General features: G+C 40.9%; 1 protein-coding gene across 1 annotated transcript in view; it reads left to right on the forward strand.

The window, feature by feature from the left end:
- LOC132832558 (butyrophilin subfamily 3 member A1-like) overlaps window positions 1-27,136 on the forward strand; it is a 91,585-nt gene extending 64,449 nt beyond the window's left edge. The window contains exons 7-10 of the mRNA XM_060850649.1: window positions 21,496-21,522; window positions 24,354-24,745; window positions 25,438-25,541; window positions 26,050-27,136. Of these exons, the coding sequence (XP_060706632.1) occupies window positions 21,496-21,522; window positions 24,354-24,745; window positions 25,438-25,541; window positions 26,050-26,113 (587 nt within the window). The 3' untranslated portion in view covers window positions 26,114-27,136. The remainder of the gene's footprint in view (window positions 1-21,495; window positions 21,523-24,353; window positions 24,746-25,437; window positions 25,542-26,049) is intronic.

Genomic DNA, 27,136 nt, shown 5'->3' on the forward strand with positions numbered 1-27,136 from the left:
CTTGATTCCCCTGTTACATATGCTTTGTCATCCCATCAGAACAATAATGATTTGCCCTCTTCTGAGTTACAAAAATGTTGCATTAAATTAAATTGAACAGATCGAAAAATGACTCAAATGGAAACCCAAATTTGTTCGTTTCAGAGCTAGAAAAGTTGACAAGTATTCAGAAAGACATTGGTAAGCAGAAACTCGGCAATGTGTGCTCCTTCTTAGAACCACTTACAGGAAACGTTTCAAATTTTTACCTTGTGGCATTGGAATTGAACTTTGGGGAACTTTATGCGCGTACACTTTCGATCCCCTCCTTAGACACCCAATAGTTATCTCCAGTCTACTGATTTCGCGTTTTTATTCTGACATTTGCCTCTTTTATCACAGCGGAGTTACTGGTTTTAAAGAATGAAGGTAATTAATCACTCGTTATTTGAAGCAGATTGGTCTAATGTTTATAGGGATAAAGTTGGTTTTGTGTGCTGACATAAAATGGGCGAGAGCACATTGGCACCTCAAGTCATAGCAGGGCTAAATTTCCCTATCAAAGCAACCGAGAAATAATCTGGCAAACGTGGAACCAACAGACAATTAGCTTTCATTCATTTTGTGCAGTTCTCCAAGATCAATTTAATCTACTAAAGCATGCATGAGAAAGTACATGATTTGTCCCACAAGCCCCATCGTCCACAAATTATTTGCCATCCAGTGTGAAACAGTTCTTGTAATTATTTCCTGATTGATAAAGTATTCCTCAAGAAAATACCATCGATGAAATAATTTGAGCACCTTCCATCCAACGATTGCTATCTCATATTTAATATCAGATAAATTGATCTTTCAAAAGATGTGTATATGATGATAGAGCTGCATGAAAGTTGGTGTCTCATGTTACATTATGACATTGACTATTCATTCATTCCTGGAAGTCCTAACACCTCAGCAACCCAACACGTTTACAGCTCACTAAACCTCCAACATGCTAATGCTGTTTCGGTTGCATAAAGATCATCACATAGGCAAAATCTAGGCTGGGAGATTCATTTTGTCGAGTTCAGTAATGCATTAGGAGGTGTTCATGCCGTTTGCACAGATGCAGGTTGATGCTTGATTATTTACATTGCTAACGCCAAGTCAACAATCAAAACAACCAACGCACAGAAGCACGATTAAAGACTGCAATAGCCACTTTAATGACCATTCTATCAGATATTTACAGTCTTCTCACGTAATTGCTCTATTCGTATTTCAAAACCACACGTAGCCTTGTTTTTCACATAAAGGGTTGTGATTGCCTGGAAAAGATTGCTAGGGGAGGTGGGGGAAGCAGACACAATAGCAGCATTCAAGAAAAACCTGGACAAATACATGAATAGAAAGAAAATAGATGGATATGGATCCTGTAAGTGAAGAAAGGTTTAGCATAGAAGGGCAAGATGTGTCAGCGTAGGCTTGGAGGGCCAAAGGCCCTGTTCATTTGCTCTATTGCTGTTTGTTCATGTACTATAAAGGCACCATTTAGACCAACTATAATACTTTGAACAGTTTTTGACCCCTTATCTAAGGAAAGAAATATGGGCACTGCAGGGATGTCAGAGAGGTTTGATTTCGGGTATGAAAGATTTTCCTTTGAGGAGAGATTGAGCAGGTTGGACTTGTGCTCATTGGAATTTAGAAGAATGAGAGACAATCATGTTGAAACATAAAAGATTCAGGGTTAAAGGTAGAGATGAGAGACATTTTCCCTCCTGGAAAGTCTAGGACCAAAGGCCGTAATATTTGAGTGGAGGAAAGCTCAGTTCCGACAGAGGTTAGGAGTAATTTCTTCTCTCAGAGGGTAGTTAATCTGTGAAATTCTTTTCCACGGAGTGCTGTCGAGGCTGCGTCATTAAGTGCATTCAAAAACTGTAATTGATAGATAGATAATCAGTAAGGGAATCAAAGGCTATGAGGAAAAGGCAGAGAAATGATGCTGGTGACTGTCAGATCAGCCATTGAATGGCAGAGCGGACTTGAATGATATACATCTCCACTTTTGACATACAGTTTTATGTTCTACAAGAAAAAAGGGACAAGGTGCGATTTTGGTTTTTAAAAGGCCCTCAAATTTGGGCTATTGCTTTGAGGTTAGCTCAAAGCCAAAATTGCATTCAACTCTGTGAATTTTCAGATTGACAACTGGCTTAAACTTGTGAATGAGCAATTCTGGATAGCAGAAGCTAGAAAGTTTTACGTTCTTCCACAGAATGTACATGTCTTGATCATGACGATAACTCCTGATTCTACCATTTGAAAATCCGAAATCAAAACTGGAGCCACTGTAAATGCAATTTGAAGAAGTAGATGAGTAGTTTGAATCTATAGATGAGAAAGATTGAAATAGATTTGATTTGTTTGTCTTTCATCTAACCCTATGGCTGAGCAATAACATTCAGTCTGATGAAAATGTGAATGTAAAATAACATTGCACATCGTTTTAAGTCAGCAAATGCTGACTGGGCTGCTTTATATTTACAGAACTTACTGGTTTTACTTCCGATCGTCAAAGTTTCTACTGTCGCGTTTTAGTCTTCACTTACATATTTGATCAGTGCGAAATAACACTAAACCATGCCTTTCAGCTATGTTTTGTGATATTGTTCTCTCCTATTTTGTTAAGACACAGATTTATGAATGGTCTTTCCATGCGTGCCTCCATTTTATCCCATTTAGAGCTCAGAAAACTTCGTGAGAAAACTGGTGAGTAATGAAGTCTCTTTTGACTATTCCCAGCATTATTTTAAGTTTTAATTATCCATGAATGGAAATGTTGCAGTTAACAGGTTTCTATGTGGAAAACGTAGGTGCTTGGTTGTCCATTTCATAACTTGCTGGATATATATTTTCATCGGGCTCTCAAGAAAGAACTGAATGGATGGAGGAATAATAATCAGTTTGCTATGATCCTGACTTTCAATTCTGCCGCTAAGGGTTTTGGGTGTGAATGGAGTGTTGGTGAAGGAAAACACTAAAATGAAAGATTTGATTGATGCTACCTGCATCAATTTAAATGTGGCTTGGTAAGAGTCTAGCCTGTCTAAGGGCTGCAGGGAAATTTAGTCACATTTAGTAGCCAGCCATGCTTACACAATGAATATCTTTCCAATGCTTAATTTTCCAACAAAAACTAGCTAAACTAGTTGTTTGAGCCGAGCTAGCGGATTCTGACAACGGCAGCCTGACAGGGAAGTGACGCAGTGCTCACAGAGTCTCAGGTTAAAATCACCTCTAAGCTCCATCTTTCAGTTATTCAGAATTAGGTGGTGTAGTTCCTGGCTCCACTGTAACCACTATGTATCTTGTTCATTGACCAGATTATTGAAAGTTTACACACAAATTATTACAAACCTAGAAGAATGTTCACTGTTATTAACAAAGATGTAATTTTCTTTTGAGGCTTATCTCCTTAGTTGTGGACTTCATTGTCAACACCCGCATTTGTTGTCCATCCCTACATACACTTGAATTGGAGACTCATTAGGTCAACGGTCAATTAAGGGTTAACTACGTTGCTGAGCACTGGAGCCACATATTGGTCACACAATGTGACATCTCCAAGTTTCCTTCTCTAAAAGGTATTAGTGGTCCAGATGTAATTATAAGACAATATCTACCTTAAATATTGCCCAAATGAAACTCAAAAGGTGAAATTTGGGAGGGAATGAGCGCTTGATAATGAATTAAACACAAATTTCTCCCATAATTTAGTTGGACGGGAGATCAGATTGTTTCTGTAAGGTTTTCGCCCACATTCTCTCCTGCCAATTCTTGCCACTCAGTACTTAGGACGAGGAATTGTCTCCATAGTAGGTTATATACCATCTGCATGCAAATTAACTTCACAACAATTTTGTAAAATAGTTAGCTGTAATAGCATTTTTCAGGAAGTTGTTGAGAAAATCTTTTCGGTGACAGTGCAGCAAATGTTCTGTGTTCATATCAATCAGTCAGGTGGAGAATTAGGCAGTAGGACAAAGGGCTTATGCATCTTGTGACCTGGCACTTCCACAGTTGGAGACATATAACCACTTGTCACATGAATAACAAGTTGAACATTGCCTCTGGAGGTGACAAAATAATGTTCTGGAATGACCACTCATAAGAGTCAGCACCAGATATTCAGACCCTTTGAGATAAATGGAATTTCAAATCGGAAGCTGCATTGAACAGATCACTGAAACAATACCACAGACTTTAGACACCCCTCTATGTTGATGGAAATCAAAATTAGGCAACTTCTGGAAAAGGTGACAAGTTGCAACATCACGTGACAAGTTAAAATTTTATTTCTGTATTTTATTCCCAAAAACCAGTTGTCAGAGCTGAATCATAGGAGATTTAAACTTGCTCTTTGAGGGTATGGTTAGCTGTTTTATCCTTTATCAGTTGGTTTCTATTAACTTTGGCTGAAATTATAATGCATTTTGAAAAGGAGTGGCACGTCTGCTATGCCAGTTGATGCTCAGTGACAAGATGATACTCTAGCAGAATGTTGATTGACTCCTAGAAATCTCGGCCTTCTTCTGTCCTTGGGCCTATCTTGGCCTCATGGCTAGCAAATGAGTTAAGTCGTCCTTAGTCAATAAGCAATGGAAAGTGTACCAAAGTTAAGAATTAGATGAATGTTGCTAAAGTTCCCTTGAATGAACTCTGACGTGGCATTAAGCAATCCAGTTAAACTGGACTATTGTTTGCATGGACCTCAGAGTTTTGTTTGCGAGAGACTTACCTGGCCAGCAGTGATGAGGGAGTGTGCCGTAACAAGTTCAGCAAAAATCATTTGAAGAACACGAAGGAAATTGAGGCTTCCAATAAATTTGTTTTATTGGCAGAAGCTGGAGCAGCAATAATGAAGGAGAAATTGGTCTAATCCTACACGAGTCATTGTTTTAGTACAGAGCTACATTTGCTATTTGATGAAGTCCAGGGAAGAGAGAATGTGGTGACAACTTCACTACAGCCATTTTCTCGTCTGATGCTAAAACGCTCACATTTCATTAACTTAATGAAACAATTTATAAAGCAGAATCTTGTCAGTAAATCCTTATGTAAGAAAAAAGGCAACTCATCTTTGTTGTATCACCCCAGGGTCTTACGACACTCATATAAAAACAGACAAACATTGTAGAGGATAAATACCTAGGTACATATATAGGTAAATGTATACAGACTTTCAAGATATATGTTAACCAGGTGAGCAAATAAAATGCCTCTCTATGCTAATGTGATGCACCCATCTATTCGGGAAGAAGTCCTAATTTCACTTAGATTTAAAAGTCTTAACTGAGGGAAAGATCATAGACAGAAGCAACACTATCTGGCATTTTATTGTCCTAAGCTGCACATTCAAGAAATTTGACCTCTACCTCTTGCGGTGTTCCTTACCTTCCAATAGCTGAAAATTTCCAATAAAATTCCACATAAGGAGGAACAGGAATGTGTTACATTCATTTTCAGAAAAAGAGCGGATGTAGATAACCTAATATTGCACTTCCCAATTCTTCTATTAATGGTTTGTCAGATTTCTTCTTGAAAGACTTCAGTTCTAGCGATTCAGGAAATTGTCAGCGAAGGGTCACATCGGTGGTCAACAGTCCATTCCTCGAGTTTGTAAGCTGATTAAAACAACGTGGTCAAAATGAATTGTTCAAATTTTTATCCATGCGCATTTTCATGTGTAGGTATAACAGAAACAAAGACAGACGGTAATGCTCCATCTCCCTTACATGAACATGGACCAATACTGTTTTTGGTCTAACTTGCATACATGAGAAAGTGTTTCAAAGCCTTAGACTCTGCAATAAAATCTACATTAAAAAGTTAATAAGAAATCACTGTAAGTTCTTTTAAATATATGCTGTAGATGCATTTTGGAAAAGCATTATTGGTTTTAATTAACCAGGGGAATGACAGAATTCCATGTATGCCTCCAGATTTGTCAAGAAAATCTGAGTCTTTGCTGCAGGCATCCCCAGTCAGGCAGTTGAGATAATTTGTTTAGTTTCAGTTTCTGTGAATGAGTTCCATCTTAATGTGGCAGAACAGCTTCCAAGGGTGAGTGCATATTTCTCAAGTAGGAACATGCTGGGCTGCTGCACAAACAAGACATAGTAATGACATAGTAGGATGGATAGAAAACTGGCTGATTGAAATGCAACAGAATTGGAATAAATGGATAATTTTCAGGCCAGCAAATGGGAATTAGTAGAGTGTCACAGCAATAAGTGCTTAGAGTAACATTATATGGAGCCTAAAATCTGAGAGAATGTTATGTTGCACAATAGTGAATATTCTTATGTATGAGCCAAAAACTGTAGGTCCGAATTGTTCTCTAGGACTTGATTGTCAAAAGAGTGTGTTCAGAGTGCAGGTTGTCATCCTGTAAATCCTTCTAATATGCCTCAGGCAGGCAGAAAGACCGGAAGACGCTACTGGTCAAATATGTTTAATGTATTGTGGTGCCCTTTAAGTTGCAACTTCTGGCTGCAGAATAGCAGCCTATTCAATTTTTGTTTAGAACAAGTACAAACCACAGAAACAGTCGTAAGCATCTGTGTTGCCAATCTATGTATCTTCAAATTCTGAAGCTCTTCTTAGCCAAAATCTTATAGCGTGGAAGAAGGAAATGACTTTATTGTAGCCAGATTTACTAACGATACAGCGATAAAATCAATTCGTTAAGCACATATGAACAGTTTGCAAAGGGGTGTACACAAGTGGTTAACCAAATAAAACTTGTCCCTTGAAGTATAAAGTTTAAAAAGTTTGTCCAGTTTTGCAAAAATGTCAAAAATAAAGAACAATATGCAAATACAGAGAGATTTGCAGATTTACTACGTGGAGATCTGGGATTCCTTACTCATGAATTGTCAACTGCGAGTATTTAGGAAGGCAGGTGAAATATTTGCCTTCATTGTAAAGTAGAATATAAATGGAGATAAATATTATTGCAATGTATAGAGCTTGGTAAAACAATATCTGAAGCACTTAGTACAGTTTTGGCTCCTGCATGTTTGCATTGAAAACAATTCAGAAAAGATCATGGGGTTGATTCCAATGGTAAGGATGTTGTCTTAAGAGGGAAATTTGATCAGGTCCCAATGGAGTCTCTAAAACGAGAGGTGATCATAAACAAGTGAGAATCTGAGGTGATTTGACAAGATAGATGCTTAAATAGTTTGCCTCGTTTAAGGCCTTGGCAATATTGAGAAGTCAAAATAACCCATTGCAACAACCTCTTGTTTTTACGTCTTTCCATGATATGCTAATACATCCGTTCCTTTATTTCCTGCTGGTTATTGGGAGGCCAATAATATAATCCCATCATGGTGATTGCACCTTTCTTGTTCCTGAGATCTACCCATTTTGCTTTAGGGGCTGAGCCCTGCAAGATATCCTCTCTGTGATATTCTCCTTAATCAGCAATGCAACTCCTTGTGCATCCCTCTCTATCATGTCTGAAACATCTGGAACATTGAGCTTCCAGTTCTGCACTTCTCTCAACCAAAGTCCTGTACTGGCTCCAACAACATAGTCCTATGTATTAATCCAAGCTCGAGGTGAATTTAAAACACCAAACATGTTATGTTCCTAAATTTGGTATACTCCTTGCATTGAAAATAAAACGCTAGACTGCCAGACCCGCCATTATCATTAACCTGGCCCCTACTATTCTTCCTATCTGACATACGTGACTTAATATCTACCTTCTTGTCAATCTCCACATGCAGACTTACTGCTCTGGTTCCGACACTTCTGCACACTTATCACTCCTGGAACATTACATGGTTTCACTTTGACAGGGAGTACAGTAAAAGTATTCTGAAGCAAAGACAAATTCAACGATTTTCAGCAGTTTGAGGATTTCAGCAAATACTGGTTACTTAGTCTTGTCTGCCCTGAAATTTGCTCTTATAAGCAAACAAAAGAAAAAGAAAAAGAAAGCAATGAAGATTTCTGTGTGAAGAGGTTCAACACCTAGTTCAGTTTGAATGAATGCCCATGACGCAATTGTACAAAACATGAACATATGCTACATTGCCTGAAAAAGATTTAAAGAAGCTAATTAAAGTATTTACTAGAATGCTTCAAGTCAGTAGGTTAAAGTGATCAGAACACAGAAACTGGGATTGATCGATTTATAGTAAACAGGAAATTTATAAGAGAATTTGAGATGACGAGCGTTTAGTATATGCAATGACCAACTGGGTAGGATGATGGATAAAGATTCATTAGTAGCCGTAGAAATAATTGAGGGGGAGTTGAGGGAGAAACTAGCATTGGATCAGGAATTGATAGAGATTTGATGTGCTGACTCAGTTCCCTTTGTATTGCATATTCTATCATTTTCATATTACATTTAATGGAATACGTGAATTAAAATTATATTAAAACCGAAACAATTGTAGATTATTGAAATCAGAAACAAAAACAGAGATTTCTGGAAAGGCTCAACAGATCTGACGGCATCTGTGGAGAGAAATCAAACTTAACATTTCAAGTTCAGTGATCCTTTCTCAGATTCTTCTGTCACTTTCTATTTGAATAAATTGATATTTAGGCCAAACCCTGGTGTGATTAATTTTTGATTTATTAAAAAGTAAAGGAACTAGCTAAAAATCACGTTAGTGCTTTTTTTTTCCTTTCCAGCTACAAATATTCTTTCTCAACGCAGTACTGCAAGTCTGCAATATAAGTATGGCAATATTTGTGTTTCTAACAAAATCATTATTTTGTTTCCATGAAAAGACGCTCGTGGGAGAAGTGGTGAGTGATAAAATAGATCTCCATTTGACCAACTACTTTTTGCAACATTGCCACAATTGCAGGATTTCTTTTAATCATTAGCAGTAGGAAATTCACAATTTCAAACATTTCATTTTACCCTCTGCATAATGGTGTGTTACATAAGTTTTTTTTAATTTAATTTATAAAGGTGAACAGTACTACAAGCAGATATTATGAAATACACACAAGAGCCTGTTGTGGAGATATTGGGTTGCGTTAATCAAAAGCATGGTCAAAGAGTTAGGTTTTAAACTGTGCCTTAAAGTGATGAAGAGAGGAGAGAAGTTTAAGAATGGAACTCCAGTACTTAAGAGTCGCAGCAGCAAATACTTTGGGTAGGGGGATGTCCTCAAGGGCCAAAATTAGGGAAGCATGGATATCTAGAGGGCTATTGGATTGAAAGTGATGGCTAGAGAGGAAGAATGACAGATTTGGGAGGAATTTGGAAAGATTATGACAAAAACAACATGGGCAACAAAGCTCTGGATAACCCGCTGGATAACAGTGGTTGTGATGTGAAAGGCTGATCAACCAGTCCCGAGAATGGTAATGTAAGGAACAGTCAAAGATATTAATTGAGATATCAGCATTCTTGCGTTTGAAATAGGGGGGGAGGTAAGTGATGGTAGTGAAAATAGGCGGCCTCAGTGATGCTGCAAATGTGCAGCTGGAAGTCCAACACGGGATCAAATCTAACATTAAGTTTGAATTGCCTTGCTCATTTTTACACTGTTAAAAGAGAAAGGGATGGATTCAATTCTGATGATGAATCATTGTGGCAGTTTTGGGAAATAATGGCTTCAGTCATCCCAGTACTTAACTGGAAAAGACGGATGTTTATCCAGTATTGGGTGCAGGACAAGCAGAATGGCAGACAGATGTTGATGGAAGGGTAAAATTTGCTATCAATCATTGTACATGTGAAACGGGTATTATGTTTGTGCTGATATTGCAGAGAGACTGAATATGGATGAGAAATAGAAGTTGTCCAATGGTAGAATCTTCGGAGACAAAAGAGGCAGCTTTAGCGAATGGGAAAAGAGCCATTGCTAGTAATGCACAAGCTATTATTAGAATTATAAAGATAGAATCAGACTAACATTACGACACAGACAGGTGACAAAGGAAATGAGGTTGGTATGATTAACTGTGTGAAAATACACAGACATGTCGAGAAGGACAAAAGGGGTAGTTTACCTTTGTTGCAGTCACAGTATGTCAACTGTGAACTTCTGTAAATGCTGGGGTTTTTTTTGTTTGGAGGGGGTCAAACATGGAGTGCCTTTACCGATAATCATAAGATTGATTGTCGAGGAAATAGAGGTTGAAGGTGGGTCATAGTTTGCAAGAAAGCAGTGAGGAAAGCAAGCTTTCTTTGAGGATGAGTTGAGCAAGAGAGGCACAGTACCATGGAGAGAAAGAACTACTAACAATGTCAGCTAGTAATAACCAGAAACGGAAGTTGGATGGTCAGCAATTTAATGGTAATAGGGTCGAGAGAGCAACATATTCAAGATGAGTTCCAGTCGAGCATGAATAAACAGGAGAGAATTTAGTGAAGAAAATATGTTTAGGTTTAAGTGGGTAGAAGGTTTTGACCGGATTTAGAAAAAAAACAAATGATTTTATGGGGATGACTGAAAACGTGGTCTCAATTTTGGTAAGAACAAGTATATGAAGCTGTAGGACACAGGGCAGAGGAGTTTAAAGGGATGGTTTATAGTAGAGAAAAGAAGCGGAATATCACCTTGTCAGTGTTGAATCATTTTAGAATATTTGCCAGTTTTCATAGTCAAAGCTATGATCCCTTAGATGCTTCAATTTTCTGGCCAGTTTGGGCAGGTAATTTGCAAAGCCATTGTAGAATTATTTATCAAAATTAAAGTCTATTCATGACTGTTTGAGATGATAACACAAAAAGCATATTCCGGTAGCATATGCTTGACGCCATATGCTTAAAGTTTAAAATTGTGAAGAGTAATATTACATGTTTCGTCCTTCGTGATGCAAAATGTATTTTTTTGATGAACAATGTATTCTTCTCTAGAGAGGAATTACAACTTCAATGGAGAATGGTTGTGGGCAAACTGGCGGGTAGCATTTTATCTGTCCGTTATACACTCCAGCCAAGGGAAGATATTCAAAACAGACGAGTCGCTTATTCACGGGTTAATCATTGGAAAATTAACGCGGCCAGTGGTGTAACATATGTGACACTAGATTAACATTCTATTATACAGCATGATGTGCAATCAAACTGAATTGAACACCACTGCCCGTGATAAACATCTGTAAATGATCCACACCATTGTTCTCTTCATTTCTTGTCAAACAACTGGCGAATTCTGTCTCTACGTTTCAGTCAAGAACAAATTAACGCAAAAATACGAAATCACAGTTTTTCTGATATGACACCTGGAAGTATAAGGGATGGGATGGTAGAATTTTACAAAACCCACTAGTCAGTCTTGTGCAAAACCCTGCCGGGTGTAAAACCACACATTTAACCAGTCAGGTGATTTTCTCTAAAAATTGCCCAAAGTATCTAATTTTTCTTTTGGTTGAAGCTGCGTGTGACCATCCCTGTCTTCCTCTGGCTACCCTTTCGCTCCCAGTTAATTGATTGTTACTCGTAATGGGGTTTGGGTAAAAGCAACTGAGCTGTAGTTGAGAACAACTGAAAGACTGGAAGTCAAGAGTTTCTGAATCAGAATAATCTCAAACTCTAAAATGCGAAGTTCTGGAATAATAGAGTTGGTTAACACTGCACAATCTTGACATTCCCCAGAAAGCCTTCATTTGCACCGAACTGTTTCTCATTGCTTTAGCAAGTGACTGGTCGGATCGTCCTTTCCTCCCATCTCCCAGGAAATATAGGTCTTTTAAATGCTGGTGGTTCCTTGCATGCCATTCACATGGAGTACAGCAGGATGAAAACCACAACAATGAATAAGGAGGTAGCTGGGAGTGCCACTATTTGCCAGGTATCATATTCGTTAATTAAAAAAAGAAGATACATCAGGATCTTTCTTGGTGGTTAGCGCTGTCATGATTAAGGAGGCGACACTATACCGAGAAAGGCTACTACTTAGATGGTGAGTGACCTCCATGCAACTTATTTGTCGTCACTGCATTCTGCAAACCTATAAAATTGGCGTTCGCCACCAACATTTAATGGTAACGGGTCATTCGGAGCAACCATCGTGACCAATGCAACAGTAGACATGAGCAGTTGTCGGTACTCCGACACACTTTGCAAAAGAGCAAACTGGTATCCCACGTGTTCCAAACAACAGAGGGACTATGACATAATAAAAGACCACTTGCAGCTATCACTGCACTGAATGCATGTCTCATGATTGCACTTGCAAATACACCAGGACGATGGAGTTAATGCACCCAATACAGATACTCAGCCAAAGTTCTAATATGCTGGATAACTTGATTTGTATTATTATGTTTATGTGCGATAAACTGGAAATACTTAAAGAGCTCGAGGAACTGCGAAAAGCTCATCAGGATCTAGGTAAGATCATTAATCAGAAATCTACACCGTCGAATTTTCACTTTAACTATTCTTAGAAACGAGTATACCATTTATTGTCCTAGACGGTCATGTTGTCTTAATTTAACTGAGCATAAAATAAACTGCACAGTGATGGTGTAAAAGAGCCACTGCTTGTAATGGAATCATCGAGGCAAAAGGCACCCAGATGTGGTCTAACTTAACTGCTCCAATCTTTCATGAAAGTAGTAATATGGAGTGCAGCTCTGGTTTTGTGCTCCGTTGATTACAATACAGAGCAACATCGGGTGGGACATAAGCCTGACTTTACGTTCTCTGCCTGTCGAGACAAGAATGCAGAATCAATGGCCATTATATTCAAGTTCCATTGCAAGTGAACTTGCACGTTTCTGAATCGACTGCCTAGTCACTGAGGGAAAGCCGGCTGGATTAGCAGCTGGAAGAAATAAATGGGTGCGTATTATGGGGGAACGGAATTTATCACTTTAAATCAGCTTTATTTTTATTCTTTTGTGGGTGTTGGGAGTCGGTGGCAAGATCAGCATTTGCTGACTACCTCAGAGTGCTCCTGAATTGATCCCTTGTTCGGCTGTTTCAGAGGCCATTTCATTGCTGTGGTATGAAGTCGCATGACAGTCAAACTCAAAAATACATTTCGTGTAGCAGAAGAGTTTACAACAATCTATGATAGGTTCGTGATTGTCATTCCTGAGACTAGCATTCGATTCCAGGTTTGTTAAACTGAATGCAAATTCTACTAGCTGCCGTGGTGGGATATGAACCAAGTCCCTGGAATCTAAGTTACTAAATTATTCTGAATTACTGAACATTAGAATTACATCACCATCTCTTCAGTAACAAAAATATGAAACCAAAACTTGCTTTTCTTCAATCATGTGCTGTCATTTTCACTAGCTAGGCCAGGATTTACTGCCCTAGAGGGCAACTAATTGTCAACCACATTGCTGTGGGTCTAGAGTGACAACTAGGCAAGAGCATGTAATAATGGCAGATTTTATTCTCCAAAACGAAATAGTAACGGATATAATCTTTTTGGTAAAAATGGCAGTGATTATTAAATTAACATCAAACTTGATTTTTATACTGAATTCAAATTTCAGCATTTGAACAAGAAAATTTGAACCCACGATCCCAGGCCATCAGTCTGGCGTTCTGGATAACTGGTCAAAAGGCATTAGAACAACACCATAACTTGCCCCTGTACCTTTCTCTGTATGCGCTCTAAACCACGTTGCAGGACTGCAGCATACAATCCGGACTCACATCAAGCTTCAACACATTACTGTTGGGTTTCTTTTTCACTCTATGCAATCTTTAAATGAAACAAACTACTAGTTCCAGTGGAGATAATGTGATCTTCTAGCACTGTTTAAAGAATATCAGTGTCAAAGTAAAGTTCATGAAATTTTTGAGAAAATTTGTAGCTCAAGCTGAAGATCTGGTTGCAAGCTTACTCACTGAGCTGGTAGATTTGTTCTCAGATAGTTGTGTCACCATGCCTGGTCGCATCATCGGTGAGCCTCTGTTGAAGCACTGGCATTCTGTCCCACTTTCTATTTATGTGTCTTAGTCTGATAAGGTGGGTGATATAATTTTCTGTTCTTTTTCTCAGAGGTTGGTTAATGGGGCCCAGATCGATGTGTTTATTGATGGAGTTCCATTTTAATGACAGGCCTCTAGGAATTCTTGTGCATGTCTCTGTTTAACCTGTCCTAGGATGAATGTGCTATCCCAGCCAAAGTGATGTCCTCCTTCATCTGTGTGTAAGGACAGTAGTGGCAGTTGGTCATGTCTCCTGGCAGCAAGTTGGTGCTTTTGCAGTCTGGTGGCTAGTTTCCTGCCTGTCTGTCCAATGTAGTGTTTGTCGCAGTCCTTGAGGGTCTTTTGTAAATGACATTTGTTTTGCTGGTTGTTGGTACAAGGTCCTTTGGGTTCATCAGTAGCTCTTTCAGTGGGTTGGTAGCCCACAAACCTACCAACACAATGAAATTGACACCAATGAACCTAAAAGATCCTGTACCAACAACCACCAAAATGAATGTCATTTACAAAATACCCTGCAAGGACGGCAACAAACACGATATTGGACAGACAGACAGGAAACTAGCCACCAGGATACACTAGCACCAAAAAGCCATGAAAAGACATAATCAACTATCACTAGTATCCTTGCGCACTGATAAAGAAGGACTCCATTTCGACTGGGATAACACATCCCTCCAAGGACAGGCTAAACAGAGGCAAACACAGGAATTCATGGAGGCCTAGCATTCAAACCAGAACTCCATCAATAAATACATTGATTTGTACTCCATTTACCAACCTCTGAGAAAAAGAACCAGAAACGATATCATCCACCCGAACAAGTTATGGTGATGGAACGTCTGAGAACAAATATACCAGCTCAGTGAGCAAAGTTACAACTTGCTCAAAGTTTATCTCTGAATCACCAAAACCATTTTTTTTTGTTAAATTTCAACTGTATGAAGGCACACTATTTGGCCCAAAGAGGCTCCAAAGAGCATCCCTCTTACCTACCCTATAACTCTGAATTTTCCATGGCTAATCCACCTAGCTTCTGAATCTTTGGACTATGGGAAGAAATCAGAGCACCTGGAGGAAACCCACGCAGACAATGTGCAAACTCCACACAGTTACCCAAGTTTGGATTGAAACCCAGGTCTTGGCACTGTGAGGCAGCAGTGCTCACCACTGACCCTAACATTAATGTGAGGATGTTACCAATAACATTACTACTATAGCTGAAAATGTGTTGCTGGAAAAGCGCAGCAGGTCAGGCAGCATCCAAAGAGCAGGAGAATCAATGTTTCAGGCATGAGCCCTTCTTCAGGAACTACTATACCATCATTATTACCATACCATCACGGGCGGCACGGTGGCACAGTGGTTAGCACTGCTGCCTCACAGTGCCAGGGACCTGGGTTCAATTCCCACCTCAGGCGACTGACTGTGTGGAGTTTGCACGTTCTCCCCGTGTCTGCGTGGGTTTCCTCCGGGTGCTCCGGTTTCCTCCCACAGTCCAAAGATGTGCGGGTCAGGTGAATTGGCCATGCTAAATTGCCCGTAGTGTTAGGTAAGGGGTATATGTAGGGGTATGGTTGCGCTTCGGCGGGTCGGTGTGGACTTGTTGGGCCGAAGGGCCTGTTTCCACACTGTAAGTAATCTAAGCAATCACTTCCTTCTTGATATCAAACTTGGCTTCCTTGTGATGTCTAGACAACAGAAATAGTTATGCTCATTTGGTTCCTAAACTACTTAAACTTCTCTGCCATCGTGGAATACTATGAGGTGTGACATAAATAAACCGTTGGATTCCTGTGGTCAGACAAATGCAACTTTTGGATAGGAAAATATCCATGTTTAAGACATTTGAATTCAGATCCCTTTTACATTGCTTTAAGCATGAATTTCATTAGTCAAGATCAAGTTGCAATATTCTCAATTAAATAGACTGGAAATTGACAAGGAATGATGAGGAAACATTCTACCATAACTTGTCTTCTCAGCTGGCAGGTGACTTTGAACTCTGTCTGGAGGGGAGGGGGGAGGCATACAGTTTCTTCTAGACATTATTATTTACTATCAGCAATCCACAACTTAAATATAGCAGGATCAAATATTCACAAAGGGTACTTGATTAGTATGTAACTCTATAATTGCCAACTCTGTCTAATGCAGCTAAAAGTACAGTTCAATAGTTGGTTCCAAACAGAACTATAAATAAGCTACTGGGCATCAATTAGCCATCAAGGAATTCACGAAAATGCTTTTTGAGAACTGTGTGATATTACCTAATTTTTCCCAATAAAATTCTAAGAATAATCTTATGTATTGAATACATACCAAAATGATTCAGCTAAATATTCTTCGGTGCTATAACACTGAAAAATACCAAACTGGTGGATGAAAACAGTAAAAGTTCATAATGTGGATAGTAATTTTTCTGATTATCACAAAACCATATGTTCAAGATCAAATAAACTAACAAAGGACCGTTTGAAGATGTTCACAATTCCCTCCATAAATTTTAACGTAATCTATAAGGATATAATATTCAGCGTGCCATGGAATAATTTTAAAATGTTAACGTTGCCGTCTTACAATTTGCCAGAAGAACAGCTGCGCAAAAAGGAATCAGGTAAAAAAAAACACTCGGTAATTAAAGCTTTTTCTCATCTGTTTCCTCAACAGTAGGGAATCATCAAAAATCTTTATTGTGACAAAAAAATTTCCATTTGTACTTTTGTAATACATTAAAACAAGATTTACTCATTCAAACCTTCAACGGTTGCATAAATTTATTGTGGTTGGACTAGTGAATTGAAGGTGCAGCTTTGTCACAAGTTATGGAGTAATTGGAAGGAATGGAATTCAGCGTTCTATCTATCAATGCCTTGAAGCCACTTTATGTTATGATTTGACTAATTGTAACGATACAACCTCTTCAACGTGAAGACAGGTACCTGAGGAGCTGAGCCTCATGCCAGCATAAGTGAAATCCCCACTTCTGACTTTGTGATGGAGGGAAAAACATTGATCAAGCAGTTGAACATGATTGGGCCCAGGACACTGCCATGAAGAACCCCGGCAAATCCTTCCTTTTACGATTCCTTGGTACTCTATACCATTCACACGTTCTATTCCTTCCTGTCATTGAAGTTCACATCCCTGTCTAAACAAATATAAGAATAAGGAGCAGTAATAAGTCGTGTGCAAATTGGAGACAAGTCCATCATTTCAAAAGATCAAGGCTGAACATCCATATCGATTCCTCTTCCCGCCCTACTTTCCCTTAATTACCAACATTTATCAGTCTCGGCCTTGAACATCATCATCAACTGAGCATCTTGCACTCTCTTGGCTAGAGAATTCCAAGTTCTCATAACCATCTGAATGATGAAATACACCCTTAGCTCAGTTTTAAATGATTATTCCTTATCCTGACGACACCCACTTTAGTTTCAGATGTCCTAGCCAGCCTGTCAGCATCTTCTAAGCCATCCCTCTAAGAGTATTATATATTTGAATAAGCTTGACTCTCATTCTATTACATGACATAGAACCTCAGCCGATTGACCTCAGTCTCTGACTATAGGACAGACATTTCTTTATAGTAGGCAATCTAGGGAGCATTCAAAGCATCCTTGCTAAGAAAAGCTCATCATTCTTTAGCTAAAGAGACCAATATTGTCTCTAGAATTCTTAATGTTACCTCTTAAGGCTATCCTTTATTCTATTCATCCTAACAAGGTTGGTAATTTGACATTAGCCCAAAATATTCACAAACCGAAACCCATCACCTTTCCAATTGCTGAATAAGTCCACATGCAATTTTTAAAGATTCTTTACATTCACCTCTCAGCTTCCTATTCCAGCTAGTTCTGTACTGTCAACAAGGGGATCACTGCAGGGATTCCTTGTAGTAGTATCCTAGGCCCAATCATGTTAAGCTGCTAGGTCAATGATCTCTCCAACTCCCCATCATAAAATCAGAATTGGGAACTTTCACGTTGCTTGTGTGAAGCTCAGCTCCTCAGATACTGATGCAACCTATCCAGTAAGACCTGGGCTACACACAGGGTTGGGTTGACAAGTGGAAAATAACATTAATGCTATACAATGCCAAGAAACGAACACAGATGCTGTCAGACCAGCTGTGTTTCTTCAGCACTTTGTTTTAGTTCCCACCATAGGTGTTGTAGTGATAGTATTGTGGCAGCACAGGCAAATTTGCTCTCCTTATTATAACCAAAATTAGAAGTACTCTTGTTGACTAAAAGAATACGGCCACCAGATTCCATGATTTACATCAAGCAGAAGTTTTCTTTTGTTACTATCCAAGTGTAAATAAAGCAGACACTAATCTCCCCGACATGCAAATATCCAGAATTAACTTCAAGTAGAGTTGAGTGATCAGGCAAAGTTTACTCTACATAAACATCAAATTCCGCACTAAATGGCCATGCCAGCCAAGATACAACCCAGGAATTCCAGCTCCTTCCTTTCTATAATCCACCTAATCCTGGGCAGACAGCAGCGTTACTCCAGCAAAGTCCCACGTGTCAGTATCCACTCAAAAGCCTCACTGTTCTGGAATCCTCACAGATCTGTTCGTGAATCCAAAATTCCTGGTTGTTTTCTTTTCTTTTACAGCTGCAGAGACTGTTCACGCCTGAGGCTGCTGCTCAATGTGTTAGCCCGGTTACACTCCAGCCACAAGGCACAGCAACACCTATGCTGCTGCCCATGCAGGCTGCCAAAATTCTCTCCTATGACACCTGCTCCCAACCTTTCTCCTTACCCCAAAACCCACAGTAGCACTGAATGGAGAACTGCAGTACACAGCTTTTCAGTGCTCCACCTCCTCAATTGCTTGGAACCCCTCACCATCATTTTTTAATGCTCTCGACCATATCCATCCCACCTATCTAAACTCGACATATGGGTTGACTTTTGGACCACACGCCAAGTCAATTCACTAGCATTCTCATGCGACACATCCTTCAAGAATACTTCAAATCTTCAGCCAGGGCTCAGCATCAAGTCTTCTTTAAGAATACAGATTCCCTCATACCTCACAAACAGATACGAACTAGAACAGTGATAGACAATTGTAACAATTGTTCTCCTTTCTACAGTGACTTTAAGTGATGCTAATTATTGCACTTGCTTTCAGAAATTGCTGATCTCCGGAAGAAATTAGGTGAGGCTAACTATCAGTTCTTTAGTATTTCAGAGAAAGCTAGTGTCACAGCCGGCATGTATAGTCCATGCTTAATTAACTTTCAGAGGACGGGAGCAGTGACAAAATAATGATGTTACTCAATAACAAACCCAGTGACCTGGATTAATATTCTGGCTATGCCCACCCTCTCTGCCCCACCCTCCTCTCCGACCTATCACCAATACCCCCACATCCGTCTACTTATCCCACTTTCAGCTACTTTCCCCCAGCTCCAATCCCCTCCCATTTAGAACAGAGAACATAGCACAATGCCACACAAAACAGGCCCTTTGGCCCACGATGTTGTGCCGAACATTTGTCCTAGCTTTAGCACCTATCCATGTACATATCCAATTGCCGCTTAAAGGTCACCAATGATTCTGACTCTGCCACTCCTACAGGCAACGCATTCTATGCCCCCACCACTCTCTGGGTAAAGAACCTACCCCTGACATCCCCCCTATACCTCCCACCCTTCACCTTAAATTTACATCCCCTTGTAACAATCTGTTGTACCAGGGGAAAAATGTCTCTGACTGTCTCCTCTATCTATTCCCCTGATCATCTTATAAACCTCTATCAAGTCACCCCTCATCTTTCGCCGTTCCTTTGAGAAAAGGCCTAGCACTCTCAAACTATCCTCATACAACCTATTCTCCATTCCAGGCAACATCCTGGTAAATTTCCTCTGCACCCTCTCCAAAGCTTCCACATCTTTCCTAAAATGAGGCGATCAGAACTGCACACAGTACTCCAAATGTGGCCTTACCAAGGTCCTGTACAGCTGCAACATCACCTCACGACTCTTGAATTCAATCCCTCATATATCTCACCACCCCCTCGGCTCACAGCCTCATTCCTGATGAAGGGCTTTTTGCCCGAAAGGTCAACCCTCCTGCTCCTCAGATGCTGTGTGACCTGCTCTGCTTTTCTAGACTCTAATATTTTGGCTATTTGAGCCTAAGTGTCACATCAGTCAAATTTAATTAATAAACAAGGAATCAAAAATCTCGTCATTAGCATTGACACTATAGCGTCACTAGTTCACAACTATCCTTCAGGAATGAAAACCTACCACTCGACCTGTGACTCACAATGTACAGCTATGTGGATCACTCAGAACTGCTCTCTAGTCTAAACAACCACGCAGTTGTAATAAACTGCTACATGGAAGTCAAATTTGAGAACACGTTAGAGTTCATATTATAATTCAACTTGCTTAGACATGTTATGACACTTTTTAGACAGTGGGGCCTGAATCCAAATTACCACTGCCCCTCAAACCTCCATGTTATGTCATTTAAATCTGCTGCATTTTACTTTTCTGAAAAATCTGTGCCATTCCAATGCACACCACAACACCCTTCCCAACCCCCATCCCCTCCTCGCTATGCCCCTTAATGTTGATAGATCAATTTGGTATGCCTCCAGACCATAGTTAACTGTGAAGATTCCAGCCTTGACATCGGCCTCCGAGCTGATTAACCTGATCCCAGGGGGAGTGAGGTGTAAAGGCAAAGTTTTTTTTTGTCAGTACTCCCTTCATGGTTATGGAACTGGATCTTATAGGGTATTTATATTTTTAATTCATCCATCAGATGTTGGCCCGTATTTATTGCCAATACCCAATTATCCTCAAACTGGGTGCCTTGCTAGGTCATTTCAGGGGGCATTTAATAGCTATGGGATGGAGTAAAATGGAGTTCAAACCAGGCAGGAAAGTCAACCAAGTGGAGTTTTGAAGCAACAGCTGACAACTTCATGGTGGAGGGGAGGGGGGGGTGGGGTTATAGAGACTTGTTAACAACTGTAGATTCAACTCTCATCCACTTGGCCCTGTGTCCCAAAAGCATTAGACTAGGGCTCTGAATTATGAGTCCTCAGTGACATTATCACTTGCCAATATTATTCAAAGTTTTTACCCAGTTTTAACGTTGCCAGAAGCCACCACCCAAATGGTAATTGGAAACTAACATTATTTTGATTTCTGAGCAATTAGAGGGTCTAATTTCCGAAGCAGCATTGAAAGGGATTTTCTTTCAAAAGTGCACCAATAAGTTGAACCGATTCATTAGCAGAAGTGATCAGGTCAATGGGGAAAGGAGGCTGTTGAAATTTGATCAAACTGCTTTCTGTCCTGCACAATCTTCAATCTAATTGCAGTCAATGGTGGTCCTACTGTAATTGATCACTACTGATTGACTTAGGTTTCTCACTCATTTGGAGAATGAGGATGCAACCCATCAGCAAGAGTATGGTGGTGCATTTACATTCCTCAAAAATTAGCATAGCTGTTATCATACATGGTCAATCAGACATCTGACTTTGTAAATAAATGCAAAAATTAACATGACCTGGTTTTGTTGATTTTTGTTTACTCCAGGAATAAAGAAAGAACCAAGGGAAAAAGGTAAGAGTTTTGGGATGAGCTGGGTGATTGTAAGAACCTTAAGACCTAAAGGGATAGAAATTTGTCTCGGACGATGATACTAAAAAGACATGCTGAACTGAAACTACTTATTACCCCTCGAAAAGCATTTCTTCTTCTCTCAGGGCTGGGGTATTTATAACAGACAGAAAATGGGCAATATTAGACTGAGGACTTTTTTTTGGAGTTTTGCTCCCTTTGGTGTCAACTGAATTCACATGCAGGAGAACTGTGCAAAGAGCAGTGGCTGTGATACCGGCCAGTGCACATTTTGACATAAATTATCCCTAATCTTGGATTTTTGGTCACTGGTAGGATGTGAGTGTTGCTTCCTGGATCAGCATTTATAACCCGTCCATAGCAGCTTTGAGAAAGTGGTTATGAGCTGCCTGTTAGGAACACAGGAGCTGGGGTAGGCCATTCAGCCCCTTGAAATTATTCCATCATTCAATAAGATCATGAGTGATCCGTGGCCTAATTCTATGTGTTTGCCTTGAGCCGATATCTCTTGGTATCTTTGTCTAATTTTTTAAATAGTCCACCTTAGCTTTAAATTTAACAATTGAATTAGAATCGACCAAGAGAGTTCCAAACTTCCATTACTCTTTTCCTGTAGAAGTGCTTTCTAAGATCTTTCCTGAACTTCCTGGCCCTAATTTGTGAACTATACCTCCTGGTTCCAGAATCTTCAAACAATGAAAATAATTTATCTGCATCTACTTTGTCATTCCCTGTTCATACCCTGAAGACCTCAATTAGATTACCCCTTAACCTTTTAAATTCCCAGGGGAAAGTCAAATTTGTCTAATTTCTCCTCACAACCTAATAGCTGAATTCAGGTATCATCCATGTAAACTTACTTGAACCCCACCCCCAGCTCCACCCATACCTGCCCCCCTCACATCAGCCAGATTTAGGGGTGCCATGGTGGCACAGTGGTTAGCACTGCTGCCTCACAGCACCAGGAAGCTGAGTGTGTGTGTGTGTGTGTGTGTGTGGTTTGCACATTTTCCCCGTGTCTGTGTGGGTTTCCTCCAGGTGCTCTGATTTCCTCCCACAGTCTAAAAATGTGCAGGTTAGGTGAATTGGCCATGCTAAATTGTCCATAGTGTGAGGTGGATTAGTCATGGTTAAATGTAGGGGAATGGGTGAGTTGATCTTTGGAGGGTCAGTGTGGACTTGTTGGGCCGAAGGGCCTGCTTCCCATCTGTAGGGAATCTAATCAATTATTCTTCCTGGGGTGCGGTGCCTACATCTGCCCACAGTAGTCCAAGTGGGCTATTCCAACATCTCCAATGAATCAGCGACAAATTTGAAAGTGGGCATGCAGTTCACTCAAATTACTGTTTAATATGAACTTGTTTGGTACCATGCCAATCTTAGATTGGCACAAATAGTCTATTGCATTAATTTCTAATCAGCCTTAGCTTTCTAATCACTCTTTGTTAATATCACATCGCAGCCCTGGAAATTTCCACTTGCATTGCCCACTGGCAACCTCCAGGTGGCAGTTTTGCTGCCCATCAAACTTTCATGTCCGTTCCAACACAATGAATGAGGAGTGCTAGTGCCAGTTAACCACAAACCAGAAATACAATCAAAAATTGCTGGAAAAACTCAGCAGGTCTGGCAGCATCTATGGTGATAAAACAGAAACTGTCCTTCAGGAACTGGACACAAAACAGACAACGTTTCTCACACCAGTCTTTAAAACGAATTAATCACTTTAATTTTATGTGCCTTAGGCTAATTTGCAAGCAGAGACGCCTTTGAGATTCTCTTTTAATATTAAAAAGAAACTGCCTACTCTGTGCAAAATCTCTTTTCCTGCTCTATCCAATTAATCACTCATAGCTCAGCACTATTTTGATGAAAAGGGATAATGTGGGATGGGGATTGTGAACGGGGAATGAGTTGCGTATCTTCCATTTTAGAACATAAGACCATATGATATAGAAGCAGGAGCTAATCACTCAGCCCTTCGAACGGCCCTATCATCAGGGAGGCTATGGATAATCTTCCACTTCAACTCCAAGGCGACCATCAAGGCTAGCATTCAAAATTAAAACTATCCAAACGGAAAGAGAAGAGACTAAACAAAGTCGAACAAGAGGGCATTAGTGATGGTTGTTTCGGTAGCGACAGGGACACAGAGAGAGAGAGAGAAAGATTGGAAAAGGGAAAGAAAATAGCAGCGATAGTAGAAGTTATGCGGAACTTAAAGAGGGCTCTTTAGCCTCAATTGGATTATTGCATAAGGTTCCGGGCACTACATTTCAGGAAGAATTATAGCGAGTGCAGAAGAGGTTTACACACATTATGCCAGGGTTGAGGAATTTCAGTTCTGAAAATGGTTCAGAGAAATTGCACTCAAGTTTGGGAGGGACTCTGATTTAATCATTCAAAATCATGAGCGGTCAGACGGCATAAATCGGGAGAAAATGTTCCCACGACGAAACGGTCCAGAATGTAAAATAATTCGCAAGGCGTTGTGAGAAAGAATTCTTACCCTTGCAGGGATTGGTTAGGATCTGGTCGCTGCCTGAGTCTGGATCAGTGGTGCTGGAAGAGCACAGCGCTGCCTGAGACTAGAGGGATGCAGGTCCGGTTAGAGGGAAAAAAGATGATTAATGGGAAAAGCGTTACAGGTGATTGGCACTTAATGGGCTGTTCACTTGAATGGCTGGGGCAGAAACGAAGGGCTGAATGGTTTTCTTCTGCGCTGAGACGATGCCGTGGACTGTCCAGCGGCTGCTAGTATTGACGGTTCCTCTCTTGTGTGTGTGTGTTTGTTTGTTTTCACACCCTTGCAGCTGTCATCCATTTCGACGAGGCGCACTCGGACCCGCAGTTCGTGCTGCACAGAGGCGAGAGCAGCGCCACCTGGGGAGGCGAGCCCGAGCATCTCAGCCCGGGCCAACGCATCTACCTCGGCAACTGGCGCCTGTGGGGCGCGGAAGGCTTCACGTCCGGGACGCACTACTGGGAGGTCCAGGTGGAGGACGGCTCGGCCTGGTTCGTGGGCGTCTCCGTGAACTCCTACAAGGCCAGGTCGTGGCTGAAGTCCCTCCCGAGCAGCGGGCTGTGGCTGGTCATGCTGTGGAACGTCGGAAAGGGCAAGTACCCCTCCAGGAGCCTGGGGAAGGCGGTCAAGTTAGTCGAGATGACCAAGGTCGGGGTTCTGCTGGACTTCGACGGCGGGCAGGTGACCTTCTCTAACCCTGACAAGGATGACGCCGTTGTCCACTCCCTCAGCGGGAATTTCACTGAAAGGCTTTACCCCTTCTTCAGGTTTTGTCTGTCGGTCAAGAAAAACCCCAAAATCGCCCTGATCTGATGACCACTGCCGGCCCCCTTTCCCTTCCCTACCTCAACCCCGCGACGCTGACTCAATGAACGAGAGCGCCTCCCAGCGAGGCAGCCGGAAACTGCTTGTGAGGGCTCGTCACGGACCACCGCCCCCGCTCCCAGCTTCTTTTTGAGTTCGCCCACCGGCCGCCAGGCGGCGCTACTTCCACAAGTCTCATCTGCTGCTGCATAGGGATGGGGCGGATTGGCGAAAAAGTGACATCCAGGCACTGGGCTGCCGTGTTTTTTGGACTTTTTTTTAAAAGCTGGAACTAGGTGGTAATGATGGGGTTCGTGTGGGGCATTCCGTTCTTTGGGATGAACAAAAACCCGTTTGGCCAGGGATCTCAACCTTGATCTATGCCACAAGAGCATCTGACATTTGGGGAGGGGGCGTTGTTGGAGGGAGTGCGTTTATAGTCACAGGGATGCTCCGGGTAAAGTTCAGAGGAATTCTTGGGCTGAAGGCTTTGCCATTTCTTCCTTTTTCATCACTCCCAACCGCATTCAATCGCTCATCCTCCATTCACTTTTCTCTTTGTCTTGCAGGTTGGTGGAGTTGATCTTTTCTGGTTTTGTTTTAGTAAGGTCCGGTTCGCTGTACCGCTCCTCCCACCTTACTCCATGCTCCTTCTAATGCTCCAGGCAACAAGGTATCTCCTCTGCTGGCGACCCAGAAATAAGCGCGGTGTTCCCTAGCCAATAGGACCTTTCCTAAAATATTCTCAAGAGCTACTAATGATGCGCGTGAATTTAATGTAATCATCTTTAATCTGGCTATAATATCTCTTTCAGTTCCTAATATAGTGTAAGTTTTAGGATATTTAACGTTGAAATTTTTTAACCAAATCATGCTGAAAATGTTGATCCAGGTTTGACCTGACAAGACTTAGAGACTACAAGCGACAGCTAGTAATATTGAAAATCATGCATGTTCTATTATATTCCTGTGCGTGCTATATTAAGGCGTGTGATAACCCCCCTGTTAACTGTGACGCAGAGAGGGAATTCTCTTGAACTGCCATTGCTATGTGAAATTGCAGAAGTTCCTGGGGCCTCAGCTCCATTGTATTTTCCCAGGACAGAGCACCCCTGCCTTGCTGGTAAGGGAACCGTTGTCCTCCAATCCTGAATGTGACTAACTCTGCCCTTATCTTTCAGTAAGAAAATGACCATACTGCTCAAATACATAAGTGGCTTTGAAATGCTACATGTGAAGGCATGATGGTGCAAATGGACTGGCATGGCTGCTCAGTTCACCAATGCGTTATTCATTGAAACGGTGCAGAACAGAAGCAGGGTTACACTTTTCGGCCCATCAAGTTGGTCAGCCATTCAGCACATTGATCGTTGATCCTCTATTGCAAAGCCATATTCCGACTCTCAGTCTTCCCTCTACTCTTTGATGCCTTTGGCGTCTAGAAATGTATCTATTTCTTGCTTAAGCATATTCAGTGACTTGGTCTCCACAGCTTTCTTAGCAGAGAACTCCACAGGTTCACCCACCCTCCAAAAGAAGGTATTTCTCCACATCTGCACTCTATACCCTGGTTAATGTCAAAAGATTTTCACAGGAAGGTAATAATCATACAGGAGGGTAAATTTGCAAATGCAATGGGACTATTCATTATTCCAGCAATTCAACCCAACCCATCAGTGGGATGGGATCAGGCTTAATGCACCCAGAGTAACAATGTTGAAAACTAGGCAAACCTACTCATTATGAAGCTGATGCATGTGGGGGCAGGAAGTACAATACTGGGAGGGGTTTAAACCAAAAATTCAAAATGAGTGATATCCCAATTGGCAACTTGATCTAACACCCGACTCACATCCCCTTAGCTCCAGCCCTTGAAGTCTGTGACTATAGGCTCTCACTGGAAACAAGGAAATCACCCAGATTTTTTTTACATCATGATTCTCCCATCTTGTAGCATTCAGATATTGTCCAGAGAAAAAAGTGCATGCCCAATCCATGAGTGGAGTGGGCAAAATCTACCACCTAGCAACAGAATTTAAGAGACCCTCCTGCCTGTGAGTTTGTAGCACCATTGTGTGACTCTGAAATTGTAGCTTGTAATTGTTCAGTGAATGTAATCCAATCAGCCCTGATGCTGTTGTACCAGCTTAAGTCTTCCTGTTGAATTTTTTTCATCAATATGTAATACATGTAACAAAGCAGTGTGCCTGCACAGAACCAGGCTGTGTACTGTGCATGAATTGAATGTCCTTCTTTGATTGAATTGTT

The sequence above is a fragment of the Hemiscyllium ocellatum genome, chromosome 35 (genome assembly GCF_020745735.1).
Source record: "Hemiscyllium ocellatum isolate sHemOce1 chromosome 35, sHemOce1.pat.X.cur, whole genome shotgun sequence".
Classification (NCBI taxonomy): Eukaryota; Metazoa; Chordata; class Chondrichthyes; order Orectolobiformes; family Hemiscylliidae; genus Hemiscyllium; species Hemiscyllium ocellatum.